Source organism: Haemaphysalis longicornis, unplaced genomic scaffold (assembly GCF_048455015.1).
Source record: "Haemaphysalis longicornis isolate Haplotype H1 unplaced genomic scaffold, Haemaphysalis longicornis Haplotype H1 scaffold_2, whole genome shotgun sequence".
Classification (NCBI taxonomy): domain Eukaryota; kingdom Metazoa; phylum Arthropoda; class Arachnida; order Ixodida; family Ixodidae; genus Haemaphysalis; species Haemaphysalis longicornis.
In genome coordinates, this window is record NW_027526295.1 from 279,240,439 (window position 1) to 279,264,845 (window position 24,407).

At 49.2% G+C, this 24,407-nt stretch overlaps 2 protein-coding genes across 2 annotated transcripts in view; one reads left to right on the top strand and one right to left on the bottom strand.

The window, feature by feature from the left end:
- LOC144170751 (uncharacterized) overlaps nucleotides 1–24,407 on the top strand; it is a 492,715-nt gene that overhangs the window by 464,626 nt on the left and 3,682 nt on the right. The window contains exons 2-3 of the mRNA XM_077700732.1: nucleotides 17,554–18,142; nucleotides 20,141–20,373. Of these exons, the coding sequence (XP_077556858.1) occupies nucleotides 17,573–18,142; nucleotides 20,141–20,373 (803 nt within the window). The 5' untranslated portion in view covers nucleotides 17,554–17,572. The remainder of the gene's footprint in view (nucleotides 1–17,553; nucleotides 18,143–20,140; nucleotides 20,374–24,407) is intronic.
- On the bottom strand, nucleotides 470–14,305 carry LOC144168656 (uncharacterized). Its single transcript, XM_077697601.1, has 4 exons — nucleotides 14,183–14,305; nucleotides 13,209–13,433; nucleotides 2,782–2,967; nucleotides 470–1,121 (listed from the first exon to the last, which is right to left on the bottom strand). Exons 1-4 carry the CDS (start codon nucleotides 14,303–14,305, stop codon nucleotides 507–509), a joined length of 1,149 nt encoding a protein of 382 aa, XP_077553727.1. The 3' UTR covers nucleotides 470–506.

The following is a 24,407-nucleotide window of genomic DNA, read 5'->3' on the forward strand; positions in this document are numbered from 1 at the left end:
TACGCGTGGCTTTGCACATACCCATACGAAACGAGCTTTTTAAATACTATTCCGGCTTTGTGGATGTGGAGCACTGTATCCTCCCATGCTGATATCTTGTTGGTCAATCACCGCGTGGATAGGGGTTCATGTGTGGATCGGCACGGGCCTGCAGCCGCAACGGCGTTAATTTTTGGTGCTGCCGTTTCTGGTTGCCGCACTCCGCACAAGCGATACATCTTTCTTCCTTTTCCTCGTTTTTATTCAGCCACCGAAACTTGCGAAACCCGCGAAACCAATGCGAACCCAATGCGAAGCCTTAAATTATATCTTGTTAGAATGCATGCCTCAGAAGCAGGATAGCCCGACTGCGATAAACGCACGTCTTAAAAGCATTCTCCGGTAAAAATAACTGACAGTTGACACTGCAAAATTTTTAGGAACGTATAATTATTTCGATAAGAAAGGTAGCTGTCGAAATTTCCTTGAATATGTCAAGCCTCTTGTGCGCAGTCGTCCGTTGAGTATCAGCCGGCTGGCTGGAGGCACTTTGTGGCACACTCCTCCGAGCTTGTGAAGCGATTGCGTCCCAGAAGGCAGCGGTGATGCAGCAGAAAGTCCGGCGTCACCTCGAAGCACTCGAACCCAGCGGAGCCGCTCGCTAATGGCGCCGCGAAGAACGGGTGCCGCAGCTGCCGTGGTTCGCAGAGCTGGGGGTGCGGCAGCAGGCAGCCCCGTTCCTGGCGCGTCCCTGGCTTGGCGCACTCGGCGACGCACTCGGCCGCGGTACCGAAGACGGGCGCCCTCGCTAGCGGGCATCTGCCCCTGGTGAAACGCCACGGCGTGCATTTTCCGCCGTCGTGGAACCACCAGGTGTAACGGGCGTCGGCGGGACCGCAGGGGACGAAGTGTGGCCACTCGGCGCAGCGCGGTTCCGGCGAGGGTTGGACGCAGGCCACTTGGCATGCGGCCCGCGAGACGAACTGGTTCGGGCTGCGGTTGCAGACGTTCGCCCGGTACGACGTCGCTGAGAGGCACGCCTCTTCTGTCGGGTCGTAGAAGAAATTCCAGGTCTTGCTGGCGTTGCTGCAGAATGACATGTGGACAGCCGGGCAGACCGGGGAGTCCTTACCGTCGTCGGTCTGCGTCATTCAATTAAAATGCCCGCGAAATAATAAAGTGTTTAAATGCAAAAGTAATTTTACCCAGACATCAGTTGATTGCGACAGGTGCAATTTTGTTCTCATGGCGTGACATGATCAATTTTGAATAAGTCTAGGAACTTCCCGAGTGAATTAAGTACCGACACAAACGTGTCCGGAGACCGTAATTATAACGTAATAAGAAAACACACCACGCAGTATAGAGTATTTACGCATGCGCACTGCAGCCCCACCTTAAATCCACTACAGAAATACGAAGAACAGTGCCTCCTCCTTCATGCACAGCGCACAGCAACAGGTAGCAACGATTCAACAGGTAGCAATAATTCAGTGGAGGGCTCCGGATTAATTTTGACCACGTGGGGATCTTTAACGTGCGCCGAAGTCTCGTACACACGGGCGTTGTCCCTTTTCGCCCCCATCGGAAAAGCGGCCGCCGCGGGCGGGAATCAAATCCGCGTCCTTGAGCTCAGCAGCAGAACGCCTTAACCACGGAGCCACCGCGGCGGGTGAAAAAAAAACATCCCCCTCTCGAGGGGCACGATCAAATGCAGAACATTTCCGGGGGCGCACGACGTTAAGTAGTTTGCGTTACGTTATTGTTCCATTGCGTAGCACCACTGGTTGAAGGTCTTGATTCCATCTCGTGCAACGGAGACTCGACGACGGCAACTGCTGACGAGAGAGCGCGGCGATGAGTGCGTTCCAGCCTCGCCGACACCCGCCTTTATCACGCCATGATCGCGCCACGCGCGCGCGATGCTGACGTCACGATCACGCCACAGATGTTGATCCCGCGACGCGCGCGCCCCCACCTGTTGGGCGCGAACCGACCGCGGAGAGAGCGCGCGATGCGAGCGGAGAGTAGGCGAGGAGGAGCGGGGGAGAGGGCGCACCTGCGAGCGATGCGGACTACTACGGACGCCTAGAACGGGTGACATCGTGAGTTAAAGAAATGCTTTGCATTTAAAAAGAGGGAGTGGCCAACGTGGAAGGATATAGAACGTAGTGAAACACCAAGGGTCAAATAAGACGATTTCGATGCAGCTACGATAATTTGGGGTATTGGGTTTTGAAGCCACTGAGCAGGAGGAGGAATAGACTTTATTGAGGCCATAAAAGACTTCGGGTGATCAACCTGGGCTGGTCCCTACGTCCAGGGTCCCATTGGTCTTGCAGGCCTCATCTGCTAAGGATATCAGTTGGCGCTGACCCTCCGCGTCCGAGGTCCTGATGGCCGTCTCCCAGGGGTTGGCGTGGTCTCACAGTCGTGCAGCGTCTTGTGGTGCCGGATGGTGGGGGCAGGCAAGGACCATGTGGTAGATGGTGCCGTGGGCCTGTTGGCAATTGGGACATGCGGGTGAGAGGTAGAGCTTGGTGTAGAGCAGGTTTATTCTGGATGGTGTTGGGCAAGTGTTGCTCTGGAACAGACGCCACTTGACTTGCTCCCCCTTGTCAAGCAAATGATGAGGTGGTGGTAGAGTGCACCGCTGCTCCCGATAGTGTTTTGTGATGCTCCTAAAGGTGGTGGGTGGGGTAGGTGGGTCCAGTCGCTCTTCCGGATCTTCGTCCCCCGAAACCATGGCACGGGCGCTAGCTTCTTCGCGTGCCAACGATGGGCTCGGGCATTGCCTCTCACTTCGGTCTCAGTATGGGACGGAGTCCAGATGATGCTGATGGTCCGCTTCCTTTCTGGTGGGTGGTGGGTGTCGAGGATGTGATGGGCATCAGGGCAAATGCGACCACGTAGGTAGGCACGGCAGGCGTCTTGGGAGTCGGTGTAGATGTAGCGAGGATGCTGTATGATGGCTAGAGCGATGGCCACCTGCTCACCGATCAGAATTTCTTCACTGACAGGGATGCGAAGAGAAGCTAACTTCGAGTTGTCTTCCCCAGTACATGCCACGGCTACCACTTCACCTGCACAGAACAGGACTGCGTCTGTGTAGGCTACTCTGTAAGGGGCTATGTACTGAAGCATCTTGCTGAGTGCTTTGGCACGTGCTTCTCGATAAGGGACGTCGATGAGGGCGGACGTCGATGAGGGACTCTCCCTCATCGTAACTCTCTAGTCGTAACTCTCCTGATCATGTGGCCTAGTGGTCTAAATGTTGCTTGAGGAGGTTGATCTGATGGGTCCATCTGTTATTGTCTTGAATGTGGAGACCCAGAATCCGGACTGGCTTGCATGCAGGGTATACCTTTACCTCACCATAGAAAACAAAAATTGTCTTCTATGGTGAGGTAGACTTGTTGGATTGCAAGGTCTTGAGAATTGCCTCTCTTCATAAATACCAGATCTGTCTTCTGAGGTGCACATTTGAGGCCCATGACATGCACGTGTTCAGTAATTATGTCTGCGGCTTCTTGGAGTGTATCTTGTAGCTTGACAAGGGCGTCCGGTTTGGGGGTTCATAAGGTAATGTCATCTGCATGGAAGGCTACCTTGAGGTTTGGGATGTGTTGTAGTTTCTGCGGTAGGTAGAGAGGAGAGAGATTGAAGAGGAGTGGAGAGAGGACTGCCCCTTGCGGGGTGCTCGTGTCACCGATCAGGAAAGTGTCCGACTCCAGGCCACCGATCTTGATTTGCGCTGTGCCCCCTGTTAAAAATGAGCGAATGTAGTTATAGGCGCGCTCACCAAAGTCAGTGCTGTTTACAAGGATCCCCTCATGTAGCACGTTATCAAATGTGCCTTTTAGGTCCAGTGCCAATATACCTCTGTAACTGTTCCGGATGGTCATGTCAAATATGTCTTCTTTTAGTTGGAGGAGGACGTCCTTGATTGATTGAAGGGTTTAACGCGCCGACGCAACGCATGGGATGAGGCGCGCCGTAGTGGAGGGCTCCGGATTAATTTTGGCCACCTGGGGATCTTTAACGTGCGCCGAAATCTCGTACACACGGGCGTTTTTGCTTTTCGCCTCCATCAGAAAAGCGGCCGCCGCGGCCGGGAATCGAACCCAGGAGGACGTCCTGGGTGCTAAGATGTGGGCGAAAGCCAACCATGTTGTGTGGGAGGTGACCGGTCTATTCGAGGGAGTTTTGTAGTCGGGCGTGAATAATTTTCTCCATTAACTTGTCCACGCAAGAAATGAGGGATATTGGTCTCAGATTTTCAATGGTGAGTGGTTTGCCTGGCTTCTGGACGAGAGTTACACTTGAGTGTTTCCATTCCTCGGGAATGGAACAGTGTTGCCAGGCTTGGTTCATGTGGTGGAGGAGTGATTCGAGGCCGGCATCTTCCAAGTTCGCAGGGCTTTGTACGTTATAGAGTCGGCTCCTGGTGCACTGTTATTACTAGTCGACGGTAGCGCTTCCTTCAGTTCTTGCATGGAGATGGGCTCATCCAGTGTGGTGTTTGGAAGGCCTCTTTAGTCTCGGTGAGATGTCTTTGATGCGGGTGTCTTTCATCGGAGGTAGAGTGTGGCCAGGCTGTCAATAAGCTGTTCGTGGGTGCCCTTGTAGGCATTGATAGTGCGAGTGATCCCCCGTTTTGCCTCCAATTTTCCTTTCGCTGGGTCAATCAGGTGGCAAAGGAGGTTCCATGTTTGCTTGAGGGATAGGCGGCCACTAACATTGTCACATATCTTTAGCCAGTTTTCCTTGGCCAGTTCTTTTGCGTAGGCAGATGATTTTGCGTTGAGCTCCGCGATGTGCTTTCGTAGTTTTTTATTGTGTCGTTGTCGTTTCCATCGCTTGGTCAGCTGGCGGCGGGCTTCCCAAATTCGAAGATGGTTGTCAATGCAGGGAATATCTTCAGTGATGGTAATTTCGATGGTGTGGCGGATGATGTCTTTTTTTAGTTGGCTGGCCCAACAACTGTAGCCTGAGTCTGACTGGGTAGAGATCGTCCGGGCTTACCAAAAATTTTCTCAGTTTGTGTGACGCGCCTTGCCAATGACTGTCTTGTATTGGGTCCCTGTGACTGCAATTTGGTCAATATCATGATCCGATCCGAGATTTTCAGCCAGGGAACCCCAGGTGATCTTAAGTATAGATAGCTCAAGCACAAAAGCAAGGTCAAGGCATGTATCTAGCTGTTCTTGTTCCTAGTCTGGTTGGCTTGTCAGGGTCATTGAGAAGCATGAGGTGTTTGTCCATTTGGAGTCTAATTATTTCGTTTTCCCGGGATGAATTCCAATGGTATCCCTATGTTTGATGTGCCGCATTGAAGTCGCCGGCGATGAGCAGTGTAGAGTTTGGTGTGGCAGTGGCTAGTTGAATCGCTTCGGGGAACGTGTCATCGAGGCCTCACGGTTTCTTCGCTCTGGGTCGACAACAACAGTTTAGTATGAAGAGACCTCCTTCGTGTTTGTTGACCGACTTGGGGTGGACTTCTGTGAGTGTGTGTTCCAGTCTTCTCTGCGGTGTGATATGGTGTACGATGTTATTCTTGATTAGAGTGGCTGTGCTTCTTCCCGTATGACCTTAATACGAGATGAAGCCAGGTAGCATGGCCTTCCCATTGGGATCTTGAAGCAGGATGATGTGAGGTTTGATTGTGGAGTGTTGGTATAATTGCAGCAGATCCCCTTTTTGTTTGAGAAGCTCCTGCAATTCCGCTGCCATGTCACAGTCTTGTTCAGGCTTCCCTTAATTAAGGTTCTGCAGAGAGGCCTGGGTTGAGGGGTTGGGCTTGAATTTGAAGGTGCCGTTGGATGGCTTCAAGTTGCAGTTGTTGTTGCTGTGTTTGGTGCTGGATTTGTAGCTGGAACTCTTGCATTTGCTTTTGAATTTGAGACAAGAGGTTAGCGGTCTGGCGGGCCTGGAGCTCAAATGCAGACCGAAGAGTAGATTGCTCTCTCTCATCGGTGTCCATCTCCTTGTCCCTAGCTTGCTTGGTAAGGTGTGCGCGCTGAGCCTTTCGTTTTGGTGATCCATCCGCCTCGTCAGAGAGAGGGGCAGGGGCTGGTGATGACGGGTTGTCGGGCCTTGTTTGAGGGCTTGGATGGTTGCAGTGAGGGTGTGAATAGCCTTGGCCATGTTAGACATTTCTTGTTGGAGAGCGTGGATCTGATTCTTGAGTTCCTTGTTTTCCTTTAGAAGTTGCTCCTCTCTGGCTGAGCGGGTTGGAGTAGAGCTTGCATTAAGTGAGTCAGAGGCGATCTTGGCCAAAATGACTTGTGGTTCGTGTGTGGATCGGATTCGACTCACGCTTCGACTACGATCCCTGGGTGCAGATTTTTGCCTTCCTCGGCTTTCACTTCTTTTCCGGCTTGTGCTCCTTCCCCGAGATGGCGAGTCTTGGGATTTGGCAGGCCGGAGTCGATGTCTGTGCCTACATTCCTCGCTTCCCGAAAGATGCGCTTCCCCGCACACTGCGCATCTAGGTTCAAAAGATTGGTTTGTGGAGTGAAGTTGGCCAAAACGAGCACACATGGGTGTGTCGAGGACGGGCAAACATCCGTCCTGTGCTTGGTGCTTCGGCATCGGCTGCAGTAAAGGACAGATTTCATAAAGGGGTAGCAACGGAGCTCCGCTTCTGCGAGAAAAAAATACAGGGGTAGTCTTTTTCCCGAAAACGTCAGAAGGGCTGAGTTGGATTTGCCCATTCTTCGAGCCTGGATGAGTGTGGCGTCGTGGGCGCAGACCATATCCATTAAATAGTCGGAGTCAGCTTCGGCAGGGATGCCGTGAATAACTCCGCGTACCGAGTCGTGGCGGGAAGTTTGATAAGCTCGGAACTTGTACACCTTGCCTCCGAGGTGAAGCACGGTGAGTGTGGCTAAGTTATTGGCTGCTGCTTGGCTGGATGTGCCAATAATGGCAATGTTTTGGTCCGGGTCGATGCGAACTTTCCATGCCTTGGTTATCGCTATCGGTGCCTTAGTGGTGAATTTAATGGCAAGGGAGAGTTGAACGGGGCTGATTTCCGCAAGATTCAGTCCTCTGGGGCTACGAAAAACTTTGTAACCGCTCACTGGTAAGGGTGGCAGTGGTGACTTTCTTGGGGAAGGAGATGGCGAGCCAGGAATCGTGCCGCTAGGCTGCTGGGATGAGTCTTGCTTGACGTGTTTTCCACCCGTAACCGTATACCAGTCGAAGGAATGGCCGGTGGAGGTTTTTTCGACGTCTTGGTGATCCATGCTAACTTGCTGAGTGGTTGTCACGTTCGGTGAAGCCATTGCGTCACTGACACTTGCCGGCTAACCCTTGACTTAGGGTTAGCGTGGCGGCCGCCGCTTCGAAACTTCCCAGGTTCGTAATACGAGAAGTAATTGCTTGCCTGGGGAAAACTTGGTCTCCCGGTGATCGCGTTGACAATTTCTGTCGATTGGTACTGGTTTCGTGGCCTTGTAGACGCTTGGTGGGTCTTAGAAGCGGTACTTGGTGGAGCGGATGTGAAGCACGCCCGCATCGGTTGGCCCCCTGGCGGGAGATCAGCCACTGAGTCATAAAAGCGTTTTGCCAACATAACAACTGCTGTCTTTTGCAGTCCGTTCGTGTAAGTGTTGTAAACAATAGCACTAACTTGCATGTGTGCAAGTTAGTACGGACGTTAAAGGCACCCTGAAACGCTGCCGATAAAGACTCGCTTTTTCTTTCGTGCTCGGAAGCCCTGCCAAAGCTGTATATTTATCACCAGAGCACAGCGGCACTGCGTGATTCGCTCGTCGCAGAATATAGATACGCCTTGCAGTTTCTGTTCTGCTTTTGTTGCAATTTCCTTTAAAATGGCTATCGAATGCGTTTATTCCTGCAAGCGAAACTAAGCTGGCCAATAGCCGGAGCCCCACTCGAATGACGTAATTAGAGAGAGCAAACAACGCCCCGGGAGACACAATTGTTTTGAGCAAGTTTTTGAGTTATCGGATTAGAGTGGAGCAGTATATTTTTTTAGGTGCCTTTTCGTCTTTGTGGTCGTCATGTTTTAGGTTGATGTTATACTATCCTAGGCTTCACCTGGGACATAACACGCACTCTATTTGTTGTTAACCATTTTTACACGATGCAGTAATTGATATCTGATACGGCACTTGAAACTACCTTATCCTAGATATTCGGAGTTGATTTCACTCGAATGTATCAATTTTAGGGTACTGGGGTAGAGCCGAGCATTATGAAGGAGCACTTCGTCCTGTTACAATAGGTGATAGGGTTAGGAGGCAGCGGTGTGAGCGTGAAGTTAGATGAGAAGTTTGAAGCGGCCCTCACAAAATTCATACGCGAAACGTTGCAGTGCATGGCGCCATTTTCTCCGCTACCCCCCTTCGGATAGAGAGAAGGACGATTTCCGAAAGTCATCGTTAGACGCTTTGGCGTGGGAAGCGGAGGGTGAGGAATGAAGCTCACGTAATTCCGCCGAAGGCCAGAATACGGGCGGCTCTATTGAAACATCAGGTACGAGGGCTCAAAGCACTAAAGCATAGAGAAAGATGTGCCGGAGGCAGCTGCGGCTAGGACGACTGGGGTGGTAATACTCACCGAGGCTGAAGAACGAAAAGGTGTGCACAGGCGATGGATGGAGATGGAACAAAACACCGGTAGCTAAGTCGGACGAGGTACGAAATAAACCAAAACGGAGCGTAGAGCTGAAGACGCACTCAGCGCTGAATGACGGGAGACTACAGAGAGCACGCGAGCAGTAATCGGCCTCTGTGGAAGCGAAGAGTGTAATCGGCAACGACCACGGCTCTCGAACAGCGAAAAAGTCTTTGTGCACTCTGTGTACAAAGACTCCGTCAAATGTGTCTGAGAAAGCGCTGCGCCGTTACGCATTGGACAAAAGAGGCAGTGTTTTCTTCACTGTCGAGTGGCTCCTTTAGCCGTACGGGGTTTGTCTTACCGTATTTTCTGCACCTGACATTTTTATAGGCTCGGCGTAAACCTATTACAGTAAAAGCTCGTTAATTGGAACTCGAAGGGGACCATAAAATTGTTCGAATTAAGAGGAGTTCGAATTAGCGAGCGGGTGCTAGGATAAATGGAAATTGCACCACACTGCTATGGCAGAACAACGCAAAGAAGCCACCTCTGGACTCGTTATCGCGAATTAGGCGCTACTACACGTCTGTGGCAGGTGGTTTCGTAAATAATATTTCGTAAATAATAATGGCATACGCCGGAGCGCTGGCGCCAGTGGCGCGGCGCCCTCTGTAGAAGCGAAATAAGCTGTTGCACGAGCGTAGCGTGCGCGCCACTCTGTCGTTTTTCTGTTTCGTTGTTTTGCATCTCTAGTTATTTTAATTTGCTTTGGATTTGCAGCACATTGCAATCACTCTGGGCCGACTTCTTCTGCGAGGAGCGATGGAAACCAGGGGATTATGGTTAGAATGATCTGTTCTGGATACCGACGCCTTCGAATTATCGGGAGTTTTCCCTCATTGAAATATACAGGGCTGTGCCGGGACAAGGGCTTGAGTTCGAATTAACCGGAAGTTCGAATTAACCGAGTTTGAATGAACGAGATTTTACTGTATTTACGTTTCTTGCGTGCCGACGTTGTTTCGTTCGGCAAGACTGAGCTTGCAAACCCTTCAAACATGGCGGCGGTTCGTTGGCCAGTAAGGGGAATGGTAGGTGATGCGCGCCCATTCAGAAAAAAAGGGCAAGGCGAGTGTAAAGCAGTACCGCTCCTACATTACTGCATTTGAAAACTAGCCACTCACTGGGTGCCGCAACCGCATAATCGCCCGCAGTCCTGGTGTTTCCCTTCGTGAAGGGCACTCGAAAAATTCACATCCCCAGTCTAGTTCTGCGCAAGCTGAAATGCGCGCAGTATACGCACAGGTACAACGTCGTTAGCGTCGAAGGAGCCAAGTGGTCTCCAGTTTCCGTCCTTAGCTGCCACCGTGACTTGACGGCGCGGGGACAGGCTCTGGGCTACGGCCGCCTTGGGAGCGCGCTTCTGCTTCGAGGTCGCTGAGCCTCCAAGTGACGGCGTGGTCATGCTGCTGCTCTCCGGGGCTCCTTTGGCGGTCACGGTGCTACGGTGCGTTGAAGGAATCGCTCGTGTAGTCTGGATCTCATTCTCTGCCACGGGCTCCTGGTAGTGTGCGTGTTGTATTAGCAAAATATTAAAAAATTATTTTGACCTGAAAATACATACCCACCACCAAGCTAAAACCACAAAGCGTTCATTAACAATATACACAGGTGAATACAAGCACTAGTTTTGTGCAATCCCCAAAAAAACGTGCATACAGAAGAATAAAAGTTTTCTTTGTAGGTTGATATATATTCACATCTGTAGCTGTTTTCAAAAACAAATTGAAATAAATGTCATGATGTGTGTTTCTGTCGCAGGGATGGTTCAGAAACCGATAATGCAATGGAAAAGGTGACACTTTTACTCATAAAGTTCGGCTGAGTGCGCTGGTGAAAAAGAGGTGGGTTTCAAACATTCAGACTAAGGGATGTTAAAGGTTGGCTATGGAGGAACACTCTTGATTCGCTGGGCGCGCAGCACTCGTGCTTTATGAATTTTATAAGAAAAAAGAAGACACAAGCACTATGACGTCCGCGGCAGTCGCGGCAGAACTGAACATTGTACGGAACTTGCGTTCTGGCTAGGAGACAGCCTCCACGAGGGTGATAAACTACTTCGTGAGAAGAGAAATAGTGCTGGCGGTCCGATTAAAGATAGTTTTGTACTCCTAAACGCGTCCGCTTTGCTGCATTGAAATCGAAGCCATGCTATGGTATTTAGTTGGACGAGGCGTTTTCATAACGTTATGACCGCCGAAAAGTCTTGTTACGGAGCCGAAAAGAAAATTTAAAACTTACCAATTACGCTCATTTCATGCCCGAAACAATCCCGTGAAAGAACTCACTCAACTGCTACCGTCCGCGCAGGACACGTATAGGCAACCATCACCTTTCCCATACTAATGCAAGAAAGAAAGCGTTGTTTAGTTTACGAAGTATTTACCAAGATTAGTTTTTAACTGTGAAGCATATCTTGGTGAGCTCTCCGGTCTTTCTGGCATGGCCCTCTCGAAGACATTTTATATCACCTCAAAAGAAAAAAAGAAGCCCCGCGTCTAAAATTGCAGGGATCTAACTCGCGTCCCAGAGCACTGCAGCGCAGTGCCTCAGCCACTAAGATACCGCGGCGTGGAAAAAAAACAAAAACAAAAAGAACTGTACCAAGGCGTCCGTTCGGCTACCTGCCTGCAATTAGGCCTTTCGTGGCGACTTCTTGGCGTCATTCCGCATTACAAAGTATTTGTAAGGAAACACAGCGCTGACACACGCGGTGCGTGTAAAAAAGGTTTGTGAGAAAGGAATTCGCTCTCTCACTTGGTGTAAAAAGTGTCTGAGTGCTGTCTAGATCTCTTTCACATATATAAAAGTGCGGGAGTGCTGGCATCGGGAGCGACTGCCGCCAAAAAATCGGTGGCCGTTGGACTGTAGGCAGTACAACATAGTGCCTACAGTTTTACAAAGTTGTGTACAAACATTAAAGGGACACTGAAGTGATATGTAAACATTGCAGGATTACTTGCGCAAATTGTAGTCCGGAGTCCCCAGACCATGTTTCGACCACCCTGGGCGCGTTTACGCGATTTTATTTAGTAGGAAAATTAATTCGAAAATGCTGTCCTCCTCTCTTTACGCTCGCCCATTTTCTGCGGCGTTTTCGTGTGACGTCGAGAGGAGCCGAGCTCGCAATTGGCTGCGCTACTGCACGGCTCCCCTGCTTTCAGACAGTCAGTCGGCCCAGCGTTTCGTCCGCCGGCCGCCGACGGGTCGTCGCAATTCGTTCGCTCAGTTGAAACGAAGCCAGGACACGTTTGTGAATGGTAGAATCTGCCTTTCTTTACTTGGTTAGTTTTTACACTGTATCTAGCTCCAAGTCAAGGTCGCTTCACACAAGCGCTGCACAAGCGCACATGCGACGCTTCGCTGACTGGTACGCCAGTAGGAAAATATAAGGCCTCTTGAAGGGGGAGAAGAGTGAGCGAAGTCAATATAGGTACTAAGGAAATAAAATCAACTGATATTTTTACCGTACAGCGTAAAACTAGGGTGCGGGAAGCACTTTTTTGCGCTGGGCGAACAAGCAGAGCGGTCAGCAGCACGACTACGCATCTGCGAACGCTTTTCCGTCCACGAAATGCAATTGCTAGACGTGAGCTATTGTGGAAACTCGGGCGACGCTTACTGCACGAGCGCAATACAACAAATAGTCACCTAAGCTGCTTGAAATGCCAAAACTAAATAAAAGTGTAAACTGGTTGTACAATATATACCCTATATTACCAAGGTCAGCGGAGCCCGCTCAGTGGCCGAGTCGTTTGGGGCGCTAGATATGTCACCGCAAGTATTTTGCAAGTTAGGAGTTCGAATCCCCGCGTGTGCGTGCTTTTTTTTTTCTGTAAGTTAACTTTTTCGTTTTCCGCCGATGTTTTCTACATTGAGTTCACCCTTTTTTGGGCCGCAACGTTCATGGCTCCACTAACTAGTTCACAGAACGCGCGCAGGCTGGCACTGGCGCGCTAGCGAGTTCTCGTTGTTGCCATAAGCACCGACTGCTTGCAGGCAGTGGGCACAGGCCAGAATGAACAGACCCTTGGCCTGGTGCGAACACGCTTTTTACGATACAGGCATGAGGGAGGCAAGCTCCAAATATGGGGGAAAAGCGCATGACATTTGGGCGTCTGCGGGTACGCGGAGGGCGTTCATGCACTGCGTAGGTTTCGGCTAGTGAATGCTACGATTCCAAGCCGTCCTAGGAGGCTTATCTTTATGCACTTTTACAGCTGACAACATGGCAGAAGCGCGGTACGATGATTACTGAATTATTGAGAATGCCCATCTAACAACGCCAACGGTTGTGTTTTACAGAACCGAAACCGAAACCGAAACTTGTTTGGTTGCTCACCTTGGGCATCGTCCAATCACGGTGCCCGCTCCTCCTAACGTCACAGCTTTAGTTGGTGCGGCCGCCGCAAACCGCGCATGGTAGTTTTTCTTCTTTCGCGCTTTGTAAAATAATTACCGATTTGTCAATCGTAAAAACGATGAAAAGTGTGCTAATTTGAGCCAGTCTACGCAGTGCAAGCAAAAACGGGAGCTTGACAAATTCACTTCAGTGTCCCTTTAAGTTAGTCTGCACGTGCCTTATGAGGAGTGGGCTCAGGGGTGGTGGTTGTAGCAGGCGGCAGTGTCTTGTCGAGGATTCTCGGGTCCGGCCTGCGGTCCCTCCCTTCGAAGTGTTTCTTCGCGTAGTCCTCGTAGTCGGCCGGCATGACGCTGCGCGCGTACAGGTGTATGCACACCACGATCACGGCGGACAGCAGCAGCGCCCCCAGACTAGTGAGTATGCGCACTAGGATTCGTGGGACCTGCACTCGAAAAAAGACCGCGTGGTTTGGAAATGACGGGCCCCGAGACAAAAAAAGAAAAAGGTGTGCTCCCTGAACCTAAACCTTTCTGTTAATACGGCCTAGTAGCTGAGGTGCTTTTCCGTAACGCTAAAGATCACAGATCCTATAGCCGACACCACGCGGCTGTTACTTCTATAGCCGCCAAGCCAATACAAGCATTGTGGTGGCCGGGTGGCAGTGGCGCTACCTTGTCGAAAAAGTTGTCGAAAAAAAAGTTGTAACACACGTTTTGAACGCCATAGACAGTCTACAGAGTTCGTCGACGAGGAATAAGACGGGAAATTCATGTACTGGTTACTACTTTTGGAAAGTGCTGAGCCCGAGCTGGATGCGGAGCTGGTCGACGAGTTTTCATGTACTTCCCTCTCATGTCCTTCCTTGGGACCTGTAAAGAGAATCCCTCTCCTACATGACGTGTAGCAGGTACGGTTCTGCTGCGCACTTACGCATGACAACGCATTAATACTAACCCGACTATTGATTTGCATTTAAAATGGGCTAATGCAGGGGAACGCCTGTGAAGCGATACAAAGTCAGGGGAGTGAAGGACTAGTCAGAAATACCGCTACATACTGTCGCATGCCGCGGATAGCTTTTACAGGTCCTTACTTAGGTTCAGTAGCATCGGATCGGTTTTCAGCCATGTTATTTCATTTACAGTGATACAAACCGCGAGGGAGGGTGCCCTTTAACCGACGTGTTCTCACCTCGTCGTCGTTCGTGGTCGTTCTGAGGTCCCCTTCCGTCAGGCTAGAACTCTCTCTTCGCGCGGCCTCCATGGGCTGCCTCGGATCCCGCGGGTTCCACAGCGCAGTGGTGTCGCGATACATTCCCGAGCGAAAGGGCCGCGCCGCTACGAGGTGTACGAATTTGCTTGCCGGCTTGTTGTTCGCGTGATTGGCTCCTCGGTGACGCACTCCTAACACACGATCGTGCCGCGTGCTACGCGAGATGATGATGATAAGCATGTGGGTGATGCTCAGAATCTGGCGGGTGCCGCTTCGACGGATCGACCGTGAGCAGGACGTCAGGCAAAAATGAGAAATTGTGTTTTTTTTTTTTTTCTGACGACCTCAACTTGCGTACTCATTTATAACCATATCCACGCGCAGTGGGCACACTTCCAGCGGAGCCCCTCATACCAATATATGCTAGAGGTGTACATGCCATCATTGTCGTCGTTTTCTGGATCAGTAATTGCGGCCGTGTCCAAACGCCGTCCACGAAGCTCCGCCATCGGCTCTCAGACTGTTAAATTTAGGTTGCTATAAGAATCTGTTACATCCCAAAAGGCTGAGGGGTGAGTATTGAGGATCTTTCATACGTTAAGCAGCGATCTTTGTCAGAGATGAACCGAGCTACGCTGGCGCACGCTGATGCGATGAGCTTTTGGCCGAACTACGTGAAGGCCAGGGGCATGTCATTTGGCTATTTTTGTAGTGTAGACAGTGTAAGGTTTTTCCAGGCTATGAAACGCCTACTGCAAAACTTTTTACTCGCTCCAATTAATTTTCGCCTATTTCGCAACTAAAATATCTCGCAAAATTTAAGAGCAAGCGAAACTTTTGTGACCTGGTTCAAACGTACAGCCAAAGGCCGTCGTCGCGAAGTTTGGTGAGCCACAGATTTACGAACATTTAGGCATTCGAATCAAAAAACGAAACGTGATCATACGAACTGGTGGTTCGCGATGTCACCACACTTACGTCAACAGGGGCCGGTTCTCTTAAACTGCGGCGGCCGTCATTTTGCGATCACGCGAGGCTTGCGGGAGAAATGCGTGTTTGCTATGCTTCGTGAGTCCTAGCTGTGTGCGTGCAAGAACATGCAGATTTTCACAAGCCCAGCAACAAACTAACAGGCAAAGTGGCACCAGAAAAGACGCTTACATGTCGCATCGTTTCATGCATATACGAATATTTTTTCGGGTGTCACGGATGTGGAGAGCGTCCGAAATTGCAGGGACGTCAGAGGACGGTGGCATTCGTATTTTCCGGCGCTCCGGCTCCAAGCAAGGCCCTCATGACTGAGGTTCGACTCACACCAAAGTCGACTTAGCTAGATACAAAAACCTTCGTTTATTACAGCGAAGCTGTTAGCCTCTCGTTGGTTGGAAAAATTCGTGTCGTAAACAAAAAAGCCAGTCAGGATCCAACAGTTCTCTCCCAAGCCGCCGAGCGCATGCGTGAGGCATTTGCTGCGAGAGAAGCCCAGCGAAATCTTTCTTTGCAATCAGGCATACAGAATGCAGTTCAATACTCGTTAAAAAGCCACAGAACAAGCATAGAAACGGCACGATAAATAAGGCGCCTGTGAACAAGGGGAGCCCCTATGTGTTTCTGGTAAAAACTAGGTTTGCAGCTACTCGCGAAAGGGGGTTGTCGTCACTCGAGGGCGAGCCCATGCGTGAGGCTCTCCCGCCAGAGAAGCCGAGCACAAGTGACGATTCTGCCGAGACGACCAGGAACATTTCATACCCTCTCATATCAGCATGTGTAGTGGTTTACAAAAGCTTCGCTGGACATCCACTTTCGTAGGGCAGAATGAGGGCCATTTCTTTAAGATGACAGCCCCTTAATGGGCGCCCAAGGCATCCTGGGTACAACAGCACTGGGTGTACAATCGCCCCCTTTTTTATACTGATGATTACAGTGGCCACGTACAACCCATCCATATAACAGTATTGATAGACTGTTGAAACCCAAAGCCAAAGTCTTACGCGTGTATATCACAATGTTGAGGTTACGGGATCACAGACTGGTGCCCCCTACCTGCTACGGGCGAATTTGTAATGGCGGAGTTTACAGGACAACCGGAAGGAGGGGCTGCACAACTTCCAACAACTATGCACAATAATCTTAGAGATCTCTGCGTTTGGGCACCGCGAAGTAATCAGTGCGTCATGTTAAGAGCTTCAGCATTTTTAAAACGTTCTGAGTCCCGCGCCTTTCCTGATTTGGTAGCCGCGCATCCACGCCATACAAAAGCGTAAAGTCGAACCGCAAAACAAAGCATCTCCATCGGCGAGATTGGAATGGCCTGCTACAACTCGAGGCCAAACAAGGCGTCTTATCTGGGCATTCGTACTTTCGCATTCACAACCCATAAGAAGGGCTTAGGTGTCCTCGTATTTTTTTTATTCCGCGCTTCTTCCCAACTTCAGAGTTGCTTAAGCAAATTTTGACGTCGCCCATAGAGATGTTACTCGTCTGGTAAATTCTGGTACATACCTGAATATAGGGCGCGGTGAAGCGGTACACGATAATGGGGAGCAATTCCATATGCCTAAAGATCCCCAGGTGGTCAAAATTAATCCGGAGCCCTCCACTACGGCGCGCCTCATCGCCTGCGTTGCGTCGGCGCGTTAAACCGCACAATCAAATCAAATCAAATCAATTCCATATGCAGAGCGTGACCATACGCATGACGAACACCAAAATATACTATATGAAACGGTCTCGCTCGGCCTTAAAGATGTCTTAGGAGAATGCTGGGGCTCAAAATCACTTGCGGGGCAAGATGCAACACCCCCTTCAAAGTATTGTGGGCCCTATTTGGAAGTTCGTGATATCTTTAAAAGTGGTTATTCCTTAAGCGCGAGCGGCAAGCATTAAAAAGGAAATGGTGGAGGTAAGTAGGGACTAGGACTGATATTTTGCATAGCAAAATACCTTGTTGCTTGCTTTTTTGATGCCGGAAAGGTTGTCACCGTACACATACCTAAATGTTAGTGTATATATTGGAGTGTACACCGTTCACCTAGGTGGTGAAGGGTGCATTTCCTGGTTTAGTTACGCTCCTCGCAAATGGAGACTCGAAGCTTCGTGCTCACTTGATGTTGTAAATTCATTAATTGTTTCATTTGAGCCGAGCGAAGCCAACATCCGCCAATGAATCATATATTGTTTGTATGGCTGACCTCCATGCCTTGAGCGTTACCACATCCCGCTGTTGCTCTGGCGGTGTTGTTACGAGATGGGTTTTTTTTTCCTTGTTAGACCCTCATCTACGTCCGTGCCGAGAGGGGAGAAATTTCCGGCACCAGCGGCACGCCTCCACAGCTCTCCTTTGCACGCAGGAGTGACCCAAGACCCACGATGGAAGCGGTCGAGCAAGACTGGCGCCAGCAGTACGAAGCGTGCTACCCCAACATGAGGATGGCCGCCCCTGCGGAACAAGGCGCAGCGCTGCCCTACGCCGGGCCCTGCATGCCCCCCGGATACGCCCTCGGCTGCATGCCCAAAGCAGAGCGTGAAGACTCGTGCGGTCGGCTGATCGCAGTCGAGCCGGGGACAGGCGTCCCAGGCTCCAGGACCAGGGTGGTGCTGCTGCGCTCTGCGGCTGTTCTCTTCGCCACGCTGGTGGGCATGATAATCGTCGTTGTCGTCGCTATGGCCCTCAGTGGGTACCTGTACGACGCAAGCGGGGACGACGTGCGTGCCAACAAAGCTGCGCGAAAAGAGCCCACGCTCAAACTGGACGCACCCAGGCCGCCGTTGCCAGCCCCTGTGGCCAGCTCGAAGGTCAAGCGAGGACACAGGGTGCCGCGGCCTGAAAAGGTCAAGCACGCCCACCGGAAGAAAGAGAAGACCACGTCTCGCTCCAAGCAGGAGGATTTGGATGAAGACGAGCGGGATATGCTGAACGCTATTCCGCGGGCGGTTGAGGTGGGTGTATGGTCGCGTCCTCTAAGCTGTCAAAACTGCGTAGAGGGAGTGCAGCAGATTAAAACTTGCAACATATAAAAGCGGGCAAATCTTGTTGTGGTGAAGGCGGGTGGCTTTTGTCCCAGGAGGCGTTCTTAGTGTAGCACATGGGTAGCCTCTCCAATAATGGATGGCATTTTTTGCTGTCCCATTACGCAGCACTCCAGACCGGAGATATGCGAAACGCAGGTTTCGCATATGCGCAATCGCCTGGAATGTGGAAGGGAAACATTATAATTGGGTACCCCCTCCCTTAAAGCTCAGAAAACCCAGTAAGTTTTGGCGCGTACCGCAAATGAGAGTTTTGGGATAGCTTTAATTTCGCAAAAGTTCCATGCCACTCTCTTAATACACAACAATACCCAGCCATTCAAGGTAATGACCAATGACAATGGCCGCTGCCATGAGATTGTCACGGCCAACTCGCGGCGTCCCATTTGGGTGCTACGTCAACATACTTACCCACAGCTCTCAAATACCCAGCGAGGGGGACGGTCCATTGACGATGAGAGCAGACCCCGTCAGGAGCTCACGACCGATTACCGAATTCGCGTTACAAGCTACGGCAATGCACCCACTCATGCATGCGTTTTTACAATTCAATAAAAATGGATGCTCACGCATTCTCACAGAATGACAAAGCTTAGGTGACCCGAAATATTTTAAATGGGAATGCATTCACAGGCTTATCGAGCAATAAAGCCGGAGTGGGTGTGGACGTCGGACACCACTCCTGTATTCACGCGACTACGAAGCGGTCCACAGCGCGTGCGTCGCATTAATAAAACATATGAAGAGAATAGCGCTGCTAGGTCCCGCCTGGCCATGCGCATAGCCACATGAAAGAGAAGTGCATCAAGCAGACGACGCGTTGACCTCCCCCGGCGGCGCAATAGGCACCATCGAGACAAGCCGTTGAGCGTACCGGTATAGAATTATCAGCAATATTGTCGAAGTGATTCCGTTCGACGGAAAACGCTATTTTAACACGACAGTGTTTTATTCCCGGATACACGAAGATTTCGCTGACGTCATATCCGTCACGGAAGTGACGCCAGTACAACGAAGCAAGCGGCCTGTAAAGGGTGCACCCCGGTACACAGGGTCTTCTTGCGGGGAAGAAACCTTTAGTACTAAAGAGTACGTTATACTTAGGGTTGTTCGTTTTCGTGTTTTATATTTTAACACGAAAGCGTTTTATGCCGTGATTTCCCAAGATTTCACTCACGTCATATCCATCACGGAAATGACGCCTTCCCCAAAGTGGCTCGCCAGCAGGACGTCGCTCGCCAAGCACACCCACAAGACAACCACCGACCCGCAAATCATGCTCAGCGGCAGATTTCGCTGCACATTTCACTTTCTTTTTTACTGATTCCTATGACAGACGAATCAACCAGAGTTCTTTTTTTTAGAAACTCTAGCGGGTGGTTATCTTGCCCGACTTAGAGGAACGAGCGAGGGTGAGTCGTTGGTGGATTTAACAAAGCGAATTTATGTTACCCGAGGAAAGCCCCTTAAGCAGACTAACAACCAAGCAACACAAACCTAACAAAGGGACCACCTACGACAAAATCAAAAACACAACAAACCATAATGTACAACTCCACAACTAATATTTCTACAACGTCCTATACAAGGGCCCTCTAACTTACGTCCTGCGACTACATGTCCCTAGTGGGTGGGCCTACTCCGGTCGCCGGCGCTCACGTGGCGTAGACGTTGCGTGGCTGCGAGTCAGTGGTCCTTACAAGTTTCATTCGGATAACAGGCCAGTAAGCATGCTCAGTCGCAAATTACAAACAAACGTGTTATTTTTCGTCCACTTCTTGGACTGCACCCAGCTTCTCCGGTCATCCTTCTTCACAGAGTAGAAGGACGCCGATTTTTTTTTTATTTCCTTACCGAGTACAAGGACGTCTTGCAGCCATGGCCTAATAATTTTTACTTTGCTCGCAGGACCGCCCACAGTGCGGAGATCCTAAGCAGGTGTACTGCGAGAAGACCACGCAGTCGTACTTTTACCAGAGCGATCGCGACTTCTGCGACTCCATCTTCAAGGACCATGTGTACGTGTGTAATCACAGCCCGAACCGCTTCATCTCGTTGGAAGACTGCAAGAGTGCGTGCATCGGTGCCAGCGAGCCTCTCGACAAGTGCCAGGAACAGGCCATCTTCACCAGCTGTAACAGGTGCGAATATCTGGCTCAAACCCCGATCAGCGTGTCTTTGTTCTGGCCGCCGTGAACGCGAGTAAACTATCCGGTAATGTCGGGTCGACAAACATGGTGAGCGAACCAGTTTTAATCTGCTAGGGGAACGTAGCGCGCGATAAAAAAAAAAAAAAAAAAGGCGAACGCGAAGCATGGGCCCGCATTGACGCAAAGCGTGGAGAATTACGAGACTTGATTAGAAACGTTCAACGTCTTCATCGCCATAGAGAACACGGGGTAAATCACGCCACAAGTTTTCGACGTGGCAGTGGGCTGTAAGAAAGGTGACAGTAAGAAGATGCACCCCACTCACATCTTCCACGAAGGCCGGTAACTAGCGGTTTGCCGGTTTTAGAAGGTCGATGTTAAGGTCTCAAGTGAAAACCGATGGGTCATCTTGTCATGACTGTAGTCGCAACCAGGAAACATGGTGCATATACTGAACGAAGCACAGGGAGAGAAAGACTTTAATTTGCGTTTGTGTTGCGGCCGGATTCACGTAAAGTGGCTAAACAGATGTAAAATCACTTTCAGTCGTATCCCCTTGGCGTAATCATGCATGTGTTTCATGTACTGGGAACGCAACCCGAAGCGTGATTGCAGCAAATGATACCTGCGGTGGTACTCGGTATAGTAAGACAGTATTTTTGCTATGAGGTTATTTCGTGAGACTTTATTTCGCAAATATAAAACCAGTTCTTGAATATGCATGGACAGCATGGGACCCCTCTATTGCAATATAACAAGAAAAACTAGAGAGAGTTCAAAAGCGAGCTGCTCGATTTGTAACCAGTAATTACAATTTAATGTCAGGAGCTCACAAATTATATACAGTCTTAGATGGAAGTCGTTGCATCAGAGACGAAAACTGCTAAGGTTGAAATTTCTACACAACATTTACAATAACAAAACCCGAATAGATAAAGATTTGTATTTTAAACATCCACACTGTGTATCTGCACGCAGAGACAATGCACGAAAGATTAGAGAATACCAATGTCGCAATAATGTGTTCAAGCATTCATTTTTTTCCTAAAACGATTAGTGACTGGAATAACCTCCCAAACGAAGTGTTTGTTGCCATGAACTTGGCTCAGGCCATAGAGCATGCGCTATAATTTTCTTTAAAGATATTTGCCTCAAGTATTGTTGCCCAAATAAGTGTTTCATTGTTATTTGTCTCACACAGACAAATTTATGTACTGTATACTGTTCTAAATAACCCCGTACAATAATGCCCTACTGGCGCTGTAGGAACGTGAAATAAATAAATAAATAAATAAATAAATAAATAAATAAATAAATAAATGAGTAAATAAATAAATAAATAAATAAATAAATAAATAAATAAATAAATAAATAAATAAATAAATAAATAAATAAATAAATAAAACATAGGAGCTTTATAGGACAGGAACAATACAGGATGGTCGCAATAAAGGATGGGATTTGTACCGGAGGGGTTTATACAGGAGGGTGTATACAAGGGGGGAGTTATATACGAGTTGCATGGGCTAGGCAGCATACGAGAGCTGAATAGTGAAGCCAGGCAGGAGGCCACTGGACGTATTTAGAGCGGCAGTCTCCTGTAAAGCTGGCTCACTGGTGGTTCACGGGAGGTTTGTGTGGAAGCTGTCGTTGGGCGTGCGTTGGGTCGGAACGCAACCGGCACAAGATCATCTTCCCATCCACTTATGCAACGATAAAAAGAAACAAAAATAACCAGTTAAGCGCCACATCCGCTTATTTGTTTAGCTCAGTTCACTAAGAGGGGTGACGTGATCTTCTTTAGCTACCGTTAACTATAGAAGCGGACCTGAAGCGAAGGACAGGTGAACCCTTGGTGTGTGATAGTTCATGCTGCCGCTTTTGCTTCGAGGGAATGTCGAAGAAAGCGGTATCTACATTAGTGCTGGTAGTATTATAGAAAGAGTTGGGGACGGAATCTCTGTTCTTTTAGTCTAAAGCCCAAGCATAAAGATATACATGCATTTAACACATATACGTACAAACATGCATTTAACACCGATTCCATCTCCGTTTTGAAGTGCGGTGGGTTTGTGTTCGTTATTAGTGAATTAGTGAATGGGGGAGGGGGGGGGGGGGGGCACTTATTCTACTGCTCACCAAGCTGTCAATGACGGAAAGAAGATCGCGGGTTCCGCCACCTCAGTCTATCGTCGTTGCTCGCCAGCACCGATTTCCTCCGAAGCGAGTCGTAGAAGCGAAACGAGGTACTTAACAGTTAGCTGCATGTACATGCTTGCCCCATCGGCTTGTGCGCTCGACTACGTTTCCACTCCATTTTCGTTCTTGCAAAGACATTGCACCACTTCACAGTTGGCGTCACGCGAAGCCACGTTGTTGAATCACATCTCGGTCCGTATACCGCCAGGCGTTCGTGTATGCGTTCTCCGAGTCCCGTGATCTTGCGTCGCGTACTAACGATGCGACGAATCCACATAGAAAGCAGGCACATCATGCGTGTGCAAGCAGCTCCAAGTCTGTTCGTATACGTGACAGCGTAAATTGAAAAGAAGGCCTTCGTCTACTTATCTTGGTCCGAATTGTTCCTATATGATGACTGTGCGACAAAGCTTCGAGCTTCCGGCTTTTCCGCTCAGTGAACAAGGCTTCCGTGGGAAAGTCAAAGCTTCCTTTATGAGAAATCCTTGGGCGGCGATCACATATTTTTAACTATGAATCTTCTACCCGACCAGACGAGATTTTGTCAAACCTTGGAGTTCATGATGATGGTCACTCCGCATACACTCGTCGTTCCTGTGACGCTATCTAAACGTGATGAGGGCAGTGAGCAATAATTATTGCCTCTACACCCGCACGAAGTCCTGGGCGACGGCTTCATTGAATTTGCGTGTGCCTCGCAAAATATGGTGGTTTGCTTACATCTGGAAGCATGTCTTCGATCCTGTCAATGTGAGGTGCTTGCTAATAGGACAGGCTGCTGCAACCCGTAAGATGCGTCGCTTTCCCCACTGCTCCTGTGTTGCGAAACCGTCGTGTATAGACGTACCCATTTCCATTATTCTGCTCAAGCAAATATTAAAGGATCAGTCTTTGGTAACTCATTCAGATCAATTACAGCTCCGGAAGACTTTCTTTTAACAGGCGAAAGGCAAGCAATAACGAAAAACGTTCAAATTTCCCGCTATCTTACGTCAGCAGTAACACGATTGAGGGAGGCCTGGAAACGCAGGCACCAGCGAGTTAATTTCACGTTAACGTTAAAGTGGTATGTACGGTGAAATGGAGCTAGAGACACCACTACACTCGCAGGGTCATGTACGTTAGTGGTCTGTGTGGCTTTGGCTGCGTTCCCATTCGCGGACAGCTTATTAGACAGCTTACGCAGCAGTATAATAGACGCGTAAAGGAAGAGAAAATGGATTTATTTATTTATTTATTTATTTATTTATTTATTTATTTATTTATTTATTTATTTATTTATTTATTTATTTATTTATTTATTTATTTATTTATTTATTTATTTATTTATTTATTTATTTATTAAAAAAAACCCTAAAGGCCCTGTGGGGATGGTATTACATAGGGTGAGGGGGGTTACACTGGTGTCACAAAAACTAAAAAAACGACCAAATAAACACGAGAAATAACAATGGCGAAAAATGGCAAAACATGTCTAAAGTGGAAACAAATAGAAAAAAATTCAGTAGAACACTAAGAAGAGCTGATAGTATAGTAACTAGAACGAACTACACAGAGTAGTACCACACATTTACCACACGTCATTTGACAGCGCAAAAACTGAGTGAAAGGAGGCAGTGGAATGATAAACATTATACATTGAAATTTTTGCTCAAAGCATTAGTAAATATCATGGTATTCGGTTCCGTAACAATGTTTGATGGTAGATTATTCCAAGGACTGAGGCTTGGGCATGTTGGTTCATGACTAAAAGGAGGGGAACAGCGCAAATTTGACAGACACGAGAAGAAGGAGACGACACGCACAGCGCTATTGTGGTACGAGGA

Excerpts from the sequence above, each read along its gene's own strand:
- LOC144168656 (XM_077697601.1), bottom strand. The coding sequence starts at position 14,305 with ATGTATCGCGACACCACTGCGCTGTGGAACCCGCGGGATCCGAGGCAG. Across the intron at positions 2,968-13,208 it reads CTGAGCCCACTCCTCATAAG|GTGGCCATCGCTCTAGCCAT; the intron begins GCACGTGCAGAC and ends ATCGGTGAGCAG. Across the intron at positions 1,122-2,781 it reads CGTCCCATACTGAGACCGAA|ACCGACGACGGTAAGGACTC; the intron begins GTGAGAGGCAAT and ends TGAATGACGCAG.